Source organism: Nomascus leucogenys, chromosome 4, assembly GCF_006542625.1.
Source record: "Nomascus leucogenys isolate Asia chromosome 4, Asia_NLE_v1, whole genome shotgun sequence".
In the NCBI taxonomy this organism is placed as follows: domain Eukaryota; kingdom Metazoa; phylum Chordata; class Mammalia; order Primates; family Hylobatidae; genus Nomascus; species Nomascus leucogenys.
In genome coordinates this window covers 109,920,624-109,936,213 of record NC_044384.1, presented here as the reverse complement: position 1 = coordinate 109,936,213, position 15,590 = coordinate 109,920,624, and the positions used below count along the sequence as shown (strand labels likewise).

Sequence of the window (15,590 nt, the reverse complement as noted above, 5' to 3'; positions counted from 1 at the left end):
TCCCCGTCACGTTCGGGTACACCAATCAAAAGTAGATTTGGTCTTTTCAGATAGTCCCATATTTCGTGGAGGCCTTGTTCGTTTCTTTTTACTCTTTTTTCTCTAAACTTGTCTTCTCGCTTTATTTCATTAATTTGACCTTCAATCACTGATACCCTTTCTTTCACTTGATCGAATTGGCTATTGAAGCTTGTGCATGTGTGACGAAGTTCTCGTGCCATGGTTTTCACCTCCTTCAGGTCATTTAAGGTCTTCTCTATACTGTTTATTCTAGTTAACCATTCATCTAAACTTTTTTCAAGGTTTTTAGCTTCCTTGAGATGGGTTAGAACATGCTCCTGTGGCTTAGAGAAGTTTGTTATTACCGACCTTTTGAAGTCTACTTCTGTCAACTTATCAAAGTCATTCTCCGTCCAGCTTTGTTCCGTTGCTGGAGAGGAGTTGCGATCCTTTGGAGGAGAAAAGGCGCTATGGTTTTTAGAATTTTCAGCTTTTCTGCTCTGGTTTCTCCCCATCTTTGTGGTTTTATCTACCTTTGTTCTTTGATATTGTCGACCTACAGATAGGGTTTTGGTGTAGATGTCCTTTTTGTTGATGTTGATGCTATCCTTTTCTGTTTGTTAATTTTCCTTCTTACAGTCAGGTCCCTCAGCTGCAGGTCTGTGGGAGTTTGCTGGAGGTCCACTCCAGACCCTGTTTGCCTGGGTATCACCAGTGGAGGCTGCAGAACAGCAAATATTGCAAAACAGCAAATATTTTTGCCAGATCCTTCATCTGGAAGCTTCATCCCAGAGGGGTATCTGCTTGTATGAGGTGTCTGTCGGCCCCTTCTGGGAGGTGTCTCCCAGTTAGGCTACAAGGGGGGTAGGGACCCACTTGAGGAGGTAGTCCGTCCGCTCTGAGAGTTCAAACGTCATGCTGGGAGAACCACTGTTCTCTTCAGAGCTGTCAGACAGGGACGTTTCTTCTTCTTTTTTTTTTTTTCTTTTTTGAGACAGTGTCTCACTCTTGTCCCCTAGGCTGGAGTGCAATGGTGTAATTTCAGCTCACTGCAACCTCCACCTCCCCGCTTCAAGCGATTCTCCTGCCTCAGCCTCCCGAGTAGCTGGGACTACAGTCGCCCGCCACCACACCTGGCTAATTTTTGTATTTTTAGTAGAGATGGGGTTTCACCATGTTGGCCAGGCTGGTCTCGAACACCTGACCTCAAGTGATCCGCCAGCCTCAGCCTCCCAAAGTGCTGGGATTACAAGCGTGAGCCACTGCACCCAGCCAGAAAAGTATTTATTTTTTATAAATCGAGTGTAGCCTAAGTGTACAGGGTTTATAAAGTCTACAGTAGTGTACAGGAACATCCTAGGCCTTCACATTCACTCACCACCCAGTCACTGACTCCCTCAGGGCAACTTTCAGTCCTTCAAGCTCCATCCATATTAAGTGCCCTATACAGGTGTATCATGTTTTATCTTTTATATCATATGTTTGCCACACCTCTTATTTGTTTAAATACACAATACTTCTATGTTTAAATATACAAATACTTACACCTGTGTTAAAAGTGACTACAGTATTCAGCACAGGTTTGCAGCCTAGGGGCAAAAGGCAATAAATACCATACAGCCTAGGTGTAGAGTAGGCTACGCCATCTAGATTTGTGTAAGTACATGCTATAGTATTCAAACAATGATAAAACTGCCTAATGATGTGTATCTCAGAACATATTGCTGTAGTTATGTAATGCATGACTGTACATGATTTTTAGAATTGTAACAGTACAGAAATGCATAAGATATAAAGTAAACCACTGTCAACTCATCCAGTCTCATTTTCCAAGGTGCTTTTGGTCATATCTGTTTTTATTTTGATTGGCAGTGTTATGGTTCAAATGTTTGTCCCCTCCAAAACTCATGCTGACCCTTAATCCCCATTATAATGGCATTAAGAGGATGGGAAATCCAAGTATGGTATTTGAGAGGTGAGAACTCTGAGAAGTAGTTAAGATTAGATGAGGTCATTAGGATGGGATATTAGTCACTTCAGAAGAGGAGGAAAAGAAACCTGAGCTAGCAAGCTCAGCTCCCTCACCATGTGATGCCCTACATTGCCTTTGGACTTTGCAAAGAGTCTCCAACAGCAAGATGGCCCTCACCACATGCAGCCCCTCAGTCTTAGACTTCTCAGCATCTAGAACTGTACAAAATAGATTTCTTTCTGTTTTAAATTACTCAGTCTCAGGTACTCCATTATAGCAATAGAAAACAGATGAAGACAGATAGCAATCAGTCTAAACACTATGATTACACTTCTGTTTCTTGGTTTGTTATCTTTAAGCAATGCCTATTGACTTTATGCCATTAAGAGAATGAATTAACTTAGAGAAACCATCCCACACTTCCAAATTTTGCTAGTAATATTACTTAAAATTTCTTATCTATTTTGACTCATCAACTTTAAATGGTACTTCTAGACTCCATGCTATATAAGATGAAGAAACTTACGAACAGGCAAAACTCGATCAGAGAGTAATTCTATGAAGCATTTACCTTGTTCATAAAGTAGTTTCATATTCGAATCTTTGCAGGCAACTAGATTGTTGAGTAATGCAATCACACTTTGCATGGTATTACCCAGAATGCTCTCCTGATGTTCCTGCAATAGATCATAACTTCCATCATAACCATACAGAAATATAATTACATCATCATAAAGACAAATGAGCAAATGATCTTCACTGCTTCATTCTTTGCACAAGGTTAAATGATTACCTTTTTGCACTTTAATGAAGCACATCCTTCTGTGTTAAGACAAATCCCATCAGTGAGTTAAGTGAGCTGGGAGGGAGGGTAAATCACTCAGACACCAGTGCTGCAGCACAGACTCCACTGCCCATGAGCTGAGAGACAACACATGGTCCTCCATGCTTTAGGTGGGTGACAAAGGAATTCAAGTATGTAGAACTCAGAAGACCATGCTTGAATATGAGTTTGATATCACAAAAGAAAACTACTTCAAGCAAATATTTCTGCAGTTTCAATATTATGCTGGTACTGATATTTTTCCCACTTTAGCATATTTGATCTATTATATTACTGCTTTAGTGCAATAAACTACATTTGGATCTAAAAGAGTGAATTGTGAATTTTGCTTTCCTCAACACTTAGCATCATATAGTAGGCAGTAAATTAGGTCCTAAAGAGAATAGAAAATGAGTTATTCTTTAGTTGCAATTTCTCATTTTAAAGGCGGAATAATTTCTTTGTAATTTTTAAAGGGTCTTACAAACAACTTGCTTTTCTTTTGTTCTCTTTTTCATTGCTGTGAATATTTTTTTAAATTAAGCAATTAACAGATTATAATTGAAATTATTAAATTTCATAAAATTCAAAAATAAAGCGACAGTCTTTGCAGTCTGGAACTAGGATGAGGCAAGAGAGACACACAAGGTGCAAAATGTAAGGTAGTACTCCTCACTCTCAGGTTCCTGTAAGTACCCACTGAGAGTGAGGACTCCTAGGAGTCTAGCTTGCCCCGCTCTAAGTCCTGCTATTCTGCTAATAATAGCATGGACTTCTAAGTCCATGACTATTCTGCTAATAACTAGTCCAACCCCGAAAAGCAACAAGCATATTAATTAGTAGGCTTGATCTTGACCTTTTCATATTCATTTTCTCCACCCCTCACCCACAGAGAAACATATGGTTTGCTGTTGGGTTGTTTTTTAACGTACAGCTATTTTGTGCCAGGCACTGTAGTAGGCACTTGAGGTATGCTAGTGAACAAAGTCCCCTATCCTCACATAAATAGACAACAAAAGGCATAATAAATAAGTGAACCATATAATGTATTAGAAGATAGCAAGTACTCTGGCAAAAAAAGAAAAAAGCAGAGCAGGGAAGCAAGGTTGAGAGGGCAGCAGTGGGGCTGCACATGATTTGAAATTGGGTGGTCAGGATAAGACTCATTGAGAAGGTGTCATTTAACAGAAATTTTTTTTTTTTTTTTGAGATGGAGTCTTGCTCTGTCGCCAGGCTGGAGTGCAGTGGTGCGATCTCGGCTCACTGAACCTCCACCTCCCAGGTTCAAGCGAGTCTCCTGCCTCAGCCTCCTGAGTAGCTGGGACTACAAGCATGCACCATCATACCTGGCTAATTTTTTGTTTTGTTTTGTTTTTTGTATTTTTAGTAGAGACAGGGTTTGACTTTGTTGGCCAGGATGGTCTCGATCTCTTGACCTCGTGATCCGTCTGCCTCGGCCTCCCAAAGTGCTGGGATTACAGGCGTGAGCCACCACGCCTGGCATTTAACATAAATTTTATTTTACTTTTTAAATGCTGAAGCCTCTTGGTATCTCTTAATTCATTTTAATAAGCTTTTCTAAATAACTTTAGCTTTATAGAAGAGTTTCAAAGATAGTACAGAGAGTTTCCACATGCCCATCAAAACCCAGTTTTCCCTCATGTTAACATCTTACCCTAACAGTGTTGTATTTATCAAAACTAAGAAATTTACACTGATATTAACAACTCAGCTACAGACTATTCAAGTGATACTGACTTATGAGTGACACCCTCTTCTGATTTTACTATCAATCTCATGCTAACCTTGTCCATCCATTTTATTCCAAAAATATTTATTGTGCATCTAATATGTGTTTCTAGGAGATCTGGTAGAATTCACTCATACAAGCAACTAGCTAGCCTCCATACATTTCTACCAGCTGTGTGGAAAAACACACATAAACTCAAAGGGCTTTTTCTCTTCTCTCACTCAGGAATAATCAACACAGGAGACTTCTGTGACCAAATGTGTGGGGATTTTCCCCACACACGAAGCAAGCAATCAAGTCTGCCGCTGACACAAGCTGAGTGTTCTCTACTTCAACTCCACACAATCTACCAGGAAATAGTATCAGACCCCATAGGGCGAGGGCTCAGTCCCACAAGGCTACACCCTCCTTCCCACTTCAGACACTCATTGCAGTCTGGGCCTCTGGAACTTCTGACCCACCAGCGTCAAGTTGGGGTTCCCAAGACTGCCTCTTTGGCTTCAATTAATTTACTAGAGTGGCTTACAGAACTCAGGAAAACACGTTTACCATTTTACTATAAAGGATATTACAAAAGAGGTGGATGGAGAGATGCATAGTGCAAGGGATGGGGGAAGAGCTGTGGAGCTTCTGTGTCTTCCCAGGGCACACCAGCCTCCAGCAACCTGTACATATTCAGCTATTTGGAAGTTCTCTGAACTTTGGGGTTCTGTTATAGGTCCTTTGGGGTTTTTATGGAAGCTTTGTTATGTAGGCAAGACTGATTATATCACCGGCCATGAGTGATCGACTTAACCTCAGCCCCTCTCCCCTCCCCAGAGGTTGGAGATTGAGACTGAAAGTTTTCAGCCCTCTAATGTCGCCTTGGTCTTTCAGGTGACAAGCCACCATCCTGAAGCTACCCTGGGGGATGCCAGCCATCAACTCATTAGCACACAAAAAGACAGCACCTGAAGACAGAGTTTCTAAGGATTTTAGGAGTTGTATGCTAGGAAATAGGGGTGAAGATCAAATATATATTTCACAGTATCATACCAGTGGACCTTAAAAAAAACTGAAAAACAAAACACTTCTACTCAGGCATCTACGACATCTTGACCCAATTTGGTTATTTCTATTTTCCTAGAAAACCATCTACAATGTCCAAATTTTCAAACATATTGTAATAAAATCCTACAAAGCATTCTATTACACCTTCACAAAATTTCCCTGGACCCTATATTGCCTTTTACACTGTGTCCTCTCTCTTGTTGATCAGACTCACCAAAGCTTTATCTATGCTATCAGACTTTTCAAGGAACCAGCTTTCCATTTTAATGACTACCCTACATTTTTTTTTAGTTAGTTATTATGAATGACTAACAAATTTCCCACTTCTCTCTCCTAGGTATACAGTAGAATGGCATTTCTCCGCCTGCTTGGAAAATGACACTAGTGATGAAAATGACACTTGCTTTGGCCAATTAAACTCACGTGGGCAGAAGCATTAAGAGCCAGTGACAGCTTCATCATTCTATCTTTTCCTCTGCCCCATGACCTTCTAGATGGTGAGGCTTCTAATGGCCTGCGTATCAGAGTGAGAACATGAAGCAGAGAATCCAGGAACCTCTTGATTGGACAGGTGGTTTCCAAGGCTTACAAAAATACCCACACTGCATCTGGCTCTGAAACTGCTTTCTCAGCAGATTTGTACCTCCCACTCATGAGAGCCACTTGATTTCATATGGGTTTTGCCATGTATGCCGTTGTTTAACACAAGACAAAGTGTTTGCTTTCCAAATGCCAATGACTAAAACTTTTGAACTTCAGAAACACACACTTAAGAGCACTTTTGCAGTGAACGTTAATGTTTGAATGTTTCACTGACACCAGCTTAAGAAGATTAATGTGGAAGCGATAGTCTGCCACCAATTTCATCTAATTATTCTTACAGTTGGTTGGAAGGAAAGTGTGATTAATAAGCACCAAGATGACACTACATGTTACTCATGATAAAGTAACTAATGATACATAGAAAACCTGCTCTTGTGAAGAAAGTGAAGCTGATAAATCTTTTATTTTTGGTCCCATTTGGTAAAATGACACATACTGCTCCTTGTTCAAAGACCCATCTGTCAGCAAATATAGGTCAGTCTTACTAGAAATAAATCTATTGTTTCTTTGAGATACACATTTTTGTAACTAAATGCACATTTTCTATAATACCCTTGGCAATTACTTTGCTCATTCTGAAACCAATACTCCAGCTTTTCCTGTACTCATGAGTGAGTGCCACTTGTTGATATAGGTACTTCCTTCAATACAAAAGCTAACTCACCCTGGACACTAAGAACACAGAATCAGATCCCAGCCAATGTGGTCCCGGGACCCCCTGCCTGGAGATCCCAGAGTCACTGCAGAATAAAGGCCTCTGCCTGCCCCACTACTCAATCTGCAGAGGGGTATAAAACTAAGGTACACTCTGATTATCAAACTTCCCCACTAACGTTATTACTAGGAGTACTTAGGAAAAAAATATTTGACGCACAGAATAAAAAAAGAGATGAATAATCCCATAACCAGTCTGGAGGAAACTGTTCCACTTCTATTCTAGATGTTATTAAAAACACTGTTTTCTTTATTATCTTTGTTGGTTTACAAACTATCCATAGATCATGAACTTTGCTCCGAATAAAGTGAGGGCTTTATAAAAATTATGTTACAGAATTATCTTTACTTACTCTTCCCTCTTATAGGTATATACGGCTTCTTGCATAGTGCAACGGAGGGAGTCTTTGGAGCACAGTAATTGCTTCTGCTCAAGATGATGACATGGTTCTCTAGGTGAAATAAGATAGCTATTGCTCTGGCCTAGAGTATCATTTCCCCAGAAAGAATGCTAAATCCATGCAAAGGGCAGTTGAGCAGGTGTAAATGTGAATTAAGCATACTTCTATTAACTTGTATCAAACTGTGCTATTCATTTATCTTAGCAACTTTAATAAGGTTTTTTTCTTGTTCACAATCATATTAGCTTACGGGGGTAAACTGTGCATTGAAAAACATTACATTTGCCTCTTTAAGTCAGAGGAGAGGAATATATGAAAAGACAGAACATGAGAGTAAACATGTGGGGCTCAATTTCTTCTTGGGCATAACTGGAAGACCAGTGGCAAGAGACAAGGGCACACATGTTTCGTTCAAAGACCACAGGTCAGAGTTGGAGGGGAGGGATGATTCTGACCAAAGACTATTTCATCATTAGATGCTCCTCTGGGAGAGCCCCTCCAGCTTCTCCAAATTTAAGACCGAATCCCAGGGTAAAAGGGCAATACAGGAGATTAGGTAAAATCTTGATACATATATTTTTTCAATCCTCAAAGCTCATTAATAAAGCAAGGAGTCTACACTTTTGGTGCCCTGATACACGCAAGGAGAGATGAAAGCAGGTGAAGACCTGCAACAAGGCCTTTGGAACAGGGTCAGGGGCCCAGTTATAAGCAGAGCTGCCACATGGGCCCGAGCTGGGGCAAGACAGCACTGATAATGTATTGAGAACTTACTATGTGCCATGTTCTGTACTCCACTTCACCCACATCATCTCATTCAACCCTTACAAAAACATGGAAGGGGCTATCATTCTACTATTTTTATCAGTAAGAATCGAGGTTAGTGAAGTCAAGTGTAACTTGCCAAACTCTTCATTGGTGAAGCTGGGATTTGGTCTATGGGATGGCAGAAACCTTGCCCCTAATCACCATGAAGCATTGCCTAGTGATCAGAGGAGGGCAGAGTGCCAGGGTCACCCAGGCCAGTGAGCACACTCCAGGTTAACCAACACCACCTGTGGACCCACAGTGTTACCTGGGAGGAACTGAAAGAAGCCCAGAGTAGGCGGGGGTGAAAATCTGAGAAACACTAATCTGGGGCTATAATGGTGATGCTTATCCTCCCTTTCATTCCACAGTGTTCCCTGTCCCCTCCCCCTACCACTGGGATCTTCTGGCTTCAAAAGAGCCCTCAATGTTTTTCACTACACTATAAGATGTATAACCCACAGGCCTGTAATCCCAGCACTTTGGGAGGCTGAGGTGGGCGGATCACAAGGTCAGGAGATTGAGACCATACTGGCTAACACGGTGAAACCCTGTCTCTACTAAAAATACAAAAAAAAGAAAATTGGCCCGTCGTGGTGGCGTGTGTCTGTAGTCCCAGCTACTCAGGAGGCTGAGGCAGAAGAATGGCACGAACCCAGGAGGCAGAGCTTGCAATGGGCCGAGATCGCGCCACTGCACCCCAACCTGGGCGACAGAGCAAGATTCTATCTCAAAAAAAAAAAAAAAAAAAAAAAAATGATGTATAACCCAAGAAGCATGATATGGGTATTAGGCAATTACAGGAAAGGAAAGAATGAACGTATTGCCCAAAATAAAAATAAAAATACGTACTAAGGCCACTATTAATAGCCACATTGTTCAGACACTTGTGTTCGCACTGGCTGATGGGGGAAAGAGGAAACGACTCACAGAAGATGGCATCATTGAGAGCCCACAAAAGGCAATCCCACTACACTTTAAGATTATGATGAAAATATTTAACTCCTTCATCCATAACCCATAAGCCCAGCTGACCTAATTTATGTGCCTAACACCACAGTGTTTAGGACATTTAATAAACACTTGAGGGCTCTAATAAAACACAGCACTTGCCAGTAGAGATAATTAGAATTGAAGCAGCAAAATTCTAGTGTTTGGCAACATAGATGAAACAACTTCATTGAAATGTACAGTTTCAGTAAATGAAAGGCAGGAGAGCACTGGACCCTGAAGAATCAGCCTTCTCAACACTAATTGCTTCAGTGCTTAAAGAGGACAGCTCTGAAATACCAAGGGCACAGCAAGGAAACACTAGTAAAAAATGACCAGCCTTTCCAAAGCAGTTTCACTGTAGACAGGGCATTCTATTTTACTGTGATATTTGACAACGTAAATGCCACTGAAAGACTTCAGATGTCTGGATTAAAAGTTTGGTAAGGATCTAAATAGCCAAGGTAGAAAATACCTTCAACAACTAAAAGTAACAGTGAACCATGGTCACTCTCTTTTGCCTTTGGTTCAGGCCAGAATTTAACAATGAATTAACAGCTAACTAAAAGACCACAACTAATCGTAGGGGTGAGAAACCACAGAGAGAATGAAGAGCAAAGCACACACACGTGTTGGGCACGCAGCATCTACAATTTCTCAAAAATATATAGCACATCCTATTCAACACACGCTTAAACTACATTTCAGAAAACAAATTTACTGTTGCTCCAGAGAATGGTAGTCTACCATGCACTCCATATATAATGGCACCAAAGTGCTCCTCCAGGATGTAGTGGTGCATCCAGTCACTTTCTGTCACAAACATTCTCCCACCTGGCTAGATTCCTAGAGCTCTGAGACCCAAGCTCAGAAAAGTCTTCAGAGTATTCAAGTGAAATAAATATGTTTGAGGGGAAGAGGACACATTTCCATACTACTGATGATTTTTCACAAGGCTGTGTCACAGGCAGCTTAACCCAGCCTGATCGACATGGTAAAATCCCATCTCTACTAATAACACAAAACTAGCCAGGCGTGGTGGCGCATGCCTATAATCCCAGCTACTTGGGAGGCTGAGGCAGGAGAATTGCTTGACCTCAAAAGGCAGAGGTTGCCATGAGCCGAGATTGAGCCATTGCACTGCAGCCTGGGCAACAAGAGCGAAACTCTGTCTTAAACAAACAAACAAAAACTCAATGGAATCTAAATTGAGTTCATCTCCCTTTGCCTTCACACTTTCCTTTCTGTTTCCTCTTTCAATTGGAGGTCCCACAGCTTGCCCAGCCACCAGCCACAAACCTTAGAATCATCGGGACTACTGCCTCCCTATTGTTTCCCTCATCTAGTCAGCCACAAAGTCCCCTCGAATCTCCCTTGAGTCCCTCTTGCATCTATCCTCTGCTCTCCACTCCCACTTACCTAACATCAGGCAACTGGCATCCTTAGCAGGGACCACAGTCTCCTAATGGGTGTCTCTACTTCCAGCTTCACCTCCACTACTGCTACCAGAGTCCTCTTTTTCTTTTTTTTTGAGACAAGAGTCGTGCTCTGCCACCCAGGCTGGAGTGCAGTGGCACGATCTCAGCTCACTACAAGCTCCGCCTCCCGGGTTCACACCATTCTCCTGCCTCAGCCTCCCAAGTAGCTGGGACTACAAGTGCCCGCCACCACGCCCGGCTAATTTTTTATATTTTTTTTAGTAGAGGCAGGGTTTCACCGTGTTAGCCAGGATGGTCTCGATCTCGTGATCCGCCTGCCTCGGCCTCCCAAAGTGCTGGGATTACAGGCGTGAGCCACTGTGCCAGGCCCCAGACTCCTATTTCTAAAGTGGCAGAGACTCTCTCTCCAGCTGTGGGGCTTAAATCTGGAAGGCTGTAGGCCAACACAGGGAACACTGGTTTACAGTAGGCCCAAGGTCATTGCTACCACAGTCCAGTTTCTGTCCACAGCCCTGGTTGGATTTAAACCCCTGAAAGAGGGGAAGCCACAAAAATTGTCAGACAGCAGATGCAGGGATGTTGTTACTCCAGTGCTTTCAATCCGGCATTATGATGTGGGAAACATTCTCATGACTTTTTGAACCGAATACCGACCCCTAAGGGTGAGAAACAGGGAAGGGAACAAGTTGAATTAAACTGAAAGGGCACAGGCTAATTTAAAATTAATTCAGTCATTTACCTCATAAGTATGTATATGGATTTCCTAGGAAGAAAGACCAGGATTTAGGGGTCCACAGGGGGAATGTTTGGGGTAGGATGAAGGTGCTGGGGTAATTGCCCCTGGGCATTTGCTCTGCTAGTTGTGCAGCAGGTAAACAGCCCCTCTGCCAATGTGGTTGGGGCTTCTAAGGGTTGAGCAGGCTCTGACAGGGGCTGAGGAGGCAAAGGGAGAACATTGAAGCATGTTTTTCTCCCCTCGGTAGCCAAAAATGTATGGTGCTCTCACCCCAGGAGTCTGGAGGTATAGATTTAAGCCCCTTCTTTTACATGGGGTATCATCATTTGAAGGCTTCCTCCACCTTTCTGATCAAAGACGTGAGAGAAGGCAACTTAAAATTCTTTTTAAATTTGACTGACAGATACAGTAGAGGCCCTCCAGCAGTAGCAAATACAAGTTATGATTAGTGATACATTCCAGCTGGCACAGAAGGGAGTATTTGGATCATCTGGTACCATTTGCCAATTAGTATGCTCAGCTTGTCTTTAGAATTCCAGTCCTCATTCAACACCAATGGCAGTACGCTGCGAATGCCCTTCTGGCAGGTTAATTGTGTCACTTGGCTTTCCTAGCCCTACTCTTTCATGTTATTTAGGCTTTAGCAGGAAGCTTCCATCCTCTTGGCTCTCAACGTGGCCCTATGCCTCGAGGCAGGAGCGGTGGGCCAGAGCCAGTGCTGCTCAGGCAGGAGAACCCCGGCAGCGGAGCCAAAGGGAAGCTGCCAGGACCAGCTCCCTGGGGATGGACTGTGCCTCTTTTATGTATCTGCCTGTAGTGTTGAAAGAGAGGCCAATCTGCCACACGACACACTATCTGAGCTAATGACCAGCCCGAAGTAGGGAGGACAAATGAAAAAACAGAACACACCCAGACACACAACTCCTTCAGCCTTCTCCTCACATCCCTGCCACTGCGGAAAAGTAAAAATAGCAATAAAAATAACAGTAACAAAGTCCTAGCAAACTAATGTCACTCTTACAAATTCAGGCCAGATGTCGTTTCCTGAAGCTGGTGTCTGTGGGGAAGGCTGCCTTGGGTTGAATAGTGTTTTTCTCACTTTCCTGTGCCTGCCTGCATCACTGTGGCCATCAAGTGTACAGTAACTATTGGTTAATCCCATCCCTCACCCAATGCTAAGTGCCTTTAGGGCAGGACTGGGACTTTTAATCGTGTCCCCTGTGCCTACGTGCAGTCCCTGGTACACAGTGGTCTCTGAAAAATTAATGAAAAAACAATCCTACTCAAAGTTGCTTGGGTAAATACAGCTGCAGAAGGCATAGACAGTGTGAGAGCCTCCTTCAAGAAATTAACTAGTCAGTGACTAGAAACTGCCTTCAGTTAAGCAATTGATAAACATTTATTGAGCACCTAAAATTTGCTATGTAATGGTGTGAAGCAGAACTACAAAAGGATAAAAAAAGGCCTTTCCCAAAATGCTTTCAGTTTATATTCACTTTTGAATAATGTTTGCAAAAAGTGATAAATTCAGATTTTTTAAGTAAAATACACAAAATCTCTCACATGCTAAACACTGGTCAAGCACTCATGAAGCATTTGCACTGGCATGGAAAATATATACTCCTAAAATTCTGAAACAAACACAATTTTAATGGGATTTTCTGTAAAAGATAACTGCTCACAAACATAAAGTGTCCCATCTGAAAGAAAGAAAATGTCACAGTGAAAATGAATGGAAAGATTAATTACACACAATTATCACAAGGCAGTTTTCAATTAGAGTTGTCTTTTACTGTGGGAGTGTGCAAATTTTTACTAATGGGAGTTTACCAAGTGTTGGTACTCACAGTTCCAGTTTCTAAGAGGTACTAGTAAATCCTGCAGGAAAAATATTTCAGTGGGAATTGACTGGAAGTTTATTTAAAGCTAAAGTTTTAAAGAATGTAAAAGTACAGTGTGGTAGAGCAGAAAAAAAACTGGGCCAAGCCCAGTTCTAAGCCTTGGCCTGCCCCAAACCAGCTGGAAAGCCTAAAGCAGAGCAAGAGAATAAGCTACTAGACCTTGGAAGAATCTTAGAGACTTTTCTAGTTCGATCCTTTAATTTTTTAATTTTTAATTTTTGTGAATACATAAGAGGTGTATATATTTATGGAACATATGAGATGTTTTGATACAGGCATGTAATGCATAATAATCACATCAGGGGAAATGGGGGTATCCATCACCTCAAGCATGTATCCTTTGTGTCACAAATAATCCAATTATACTCTTATTTTAAAATGTACAATTATTATTGACTATATTCGCCCTGTTGTGTTATCAAATACTAGGTCTTATCCATTCACCCCCGCCCCCATTAACCATCCCCATCTCCCCTCCACCCTCCCACTCTGGTTCCCAGCCTCTGGTAACCACCCTTCTATTCTCTAGCTCCATGAGTTCAATTGTTTTTCAATCCTTTAATTTTAAAGACAAAGAAATTGAATCTCTGAGAAAGGAATATAAAGAGGAGGGTCAGGGCTTAAAATTGCATCTTTCTTTCCCATTATCTCACAATTATTTACCTAAAAATCACATCAGGGCTTATAGAGTCAAAGGTGTAATTTTATATTTGATCTCAGCCAAAAGGCCAAGAAGAGATTCAAGGATGTAACTTTAAAACAGATAAATTTTTTGCCCACACTGGAGTAACACTGTAAACACTGCTCCCTGGAGCTGCACATTTGGTTGCCCTTAACACCTTCTTTGGTAGGTCAGCTCTTACTCCTGAACAGCAAGTGATGAATAGGCCATTCTGGAGCAAATGGGAATACCCCAACATAATGCATGCTGACCCTCAGGCCAGAAATACTTTTTGGATCTAATAGAATTTTTCAGTTTTTGCAGCAGAAGGCTATCTCTAAAGAGGTGATAGTCATCTTACAGTCAGCGTTGAAATTTTAACCCAAGAGCACCTTTCTCCAATAGAATATTCTAAGCAAGTAACTTAGAACTGCAAGCATGTACTTTTATGATATGTTTAAAAATCAGCAGCAAAAGGCAACCTGGATCTTTGTCACTCACCCTGGAATTTGCTGCACTTGGTATTTTACGCATGATCACACGTCTGTTCCCAATTTCCATAACCGAAGGCAATCAGCTTTCCTTTTCTTAGACTCTACTTAGATAATAACCATTACATTTGTTTAATCACTTTGGAACATTCAATAAGCTCATTTTTGGCCACATAATGACACATGCTATACCATCTTGAAGAATTAATGGTTGCAACAGGATAAAATGATTCCAGGAATTTTTCACCTCTCAGATAATCTTTTGTGTCTTTACTGGCATATTTTTATTAACTGGAATTAGAAGAAACTCTAGATATAAACATAAAGTGAGCAGTATTAATGTAGGTGAATAAATTAACAAATGTAGGTCCAAAACGTTGTGCTAAACAATCACAGGAAGTGTCGATCAAGGAGTCTTGTGGTGGGAAAAGGTTTGGAAGAAGGGATTAAGAAACCCACAGACCCTACACATAAGTATGGTATGCGCCGGACAAGCGGGAATAATAAGGAAATTCTAGAAGTCAAGAGACTGGCCAACTTGATCAAGGGAGAAAGTGACCATATATTGGCCAGTCTCAATTTCCAAAGTCCAGAAGGGAACTCTTGAGAGCTTAATTTCTTCAGTCAAGCTAGGTTGAGAGTTTCCCTAAGGGCCTTGAGACCTCAGGCGCAACCCAACCCTCTTCTTCAGTTTCTATTCTGGGACAAATAGTTACGGGGTTCTTGGCTATACGCTGAGTGTTTAAGATTCATCTGAGAAGTACTATTCGTCATGTCCACTGTTTCTGCATCAAAGCACCAGCCGTACAAGTCCACAAGAAGCCCTTTGAACAATGGAATGAGGAAATGGGAAAGAGGGAAAGAGAAGGCTTGGCGTTTTTGTATTTTTAACCACTGTATTCCAATAAATGAGCTTCGGCTTTAAGGGTTTATATGTCAAAATGGCTTGATTAAATTTTCCTCATGAAAATCAAAGAGAAAACTAGAAATCAAAATGAGTGCTAAGAATGAAGGGACAGAGGAAAGGTGAAAGTGAGAAAGGATAGGGAGAAAGGGAGGATGGGAAGGAAGGAAGGAGGAACAGATGGCTTTACCCATGAAGAAAACTGAGTCCAATGAGGCTAAGCTCAGAATACAAGGCCAGTTCCACAGATGCTAGCTCCAAAGGCCTCCCCATCACAAGGCAGCTATTCACTTCAATCTGGAACTGATATTTTTTGCTAAGAGTGAGTCAAAAGACCTGCTGACCCAC

The 15,590-nt window shown here is 41.7% G+C and overlaps 1 protein-coding gene across 1 annotated transcript in view; it reads right to left on the bottom strand.

Moving 5' to 3' along the window:
• Positions 1-15,590, bottom strand: part of ULK4 (unc-51 like kinase 4) — a 718,037-nt gene that overhangs the window by 312,753 nt on the left and 389,694 nt on the right. The window contains exon 32 of the mRNA XM_030812066.1: positions 2,544-2,649. Coding sequence (XP_030667926.1) covers positions 2,544-2,649 — 106 coding nt within the window. The remainder of the gene's footprint in view (positions 1-2,543; positions 2,650-15,590) is intronic.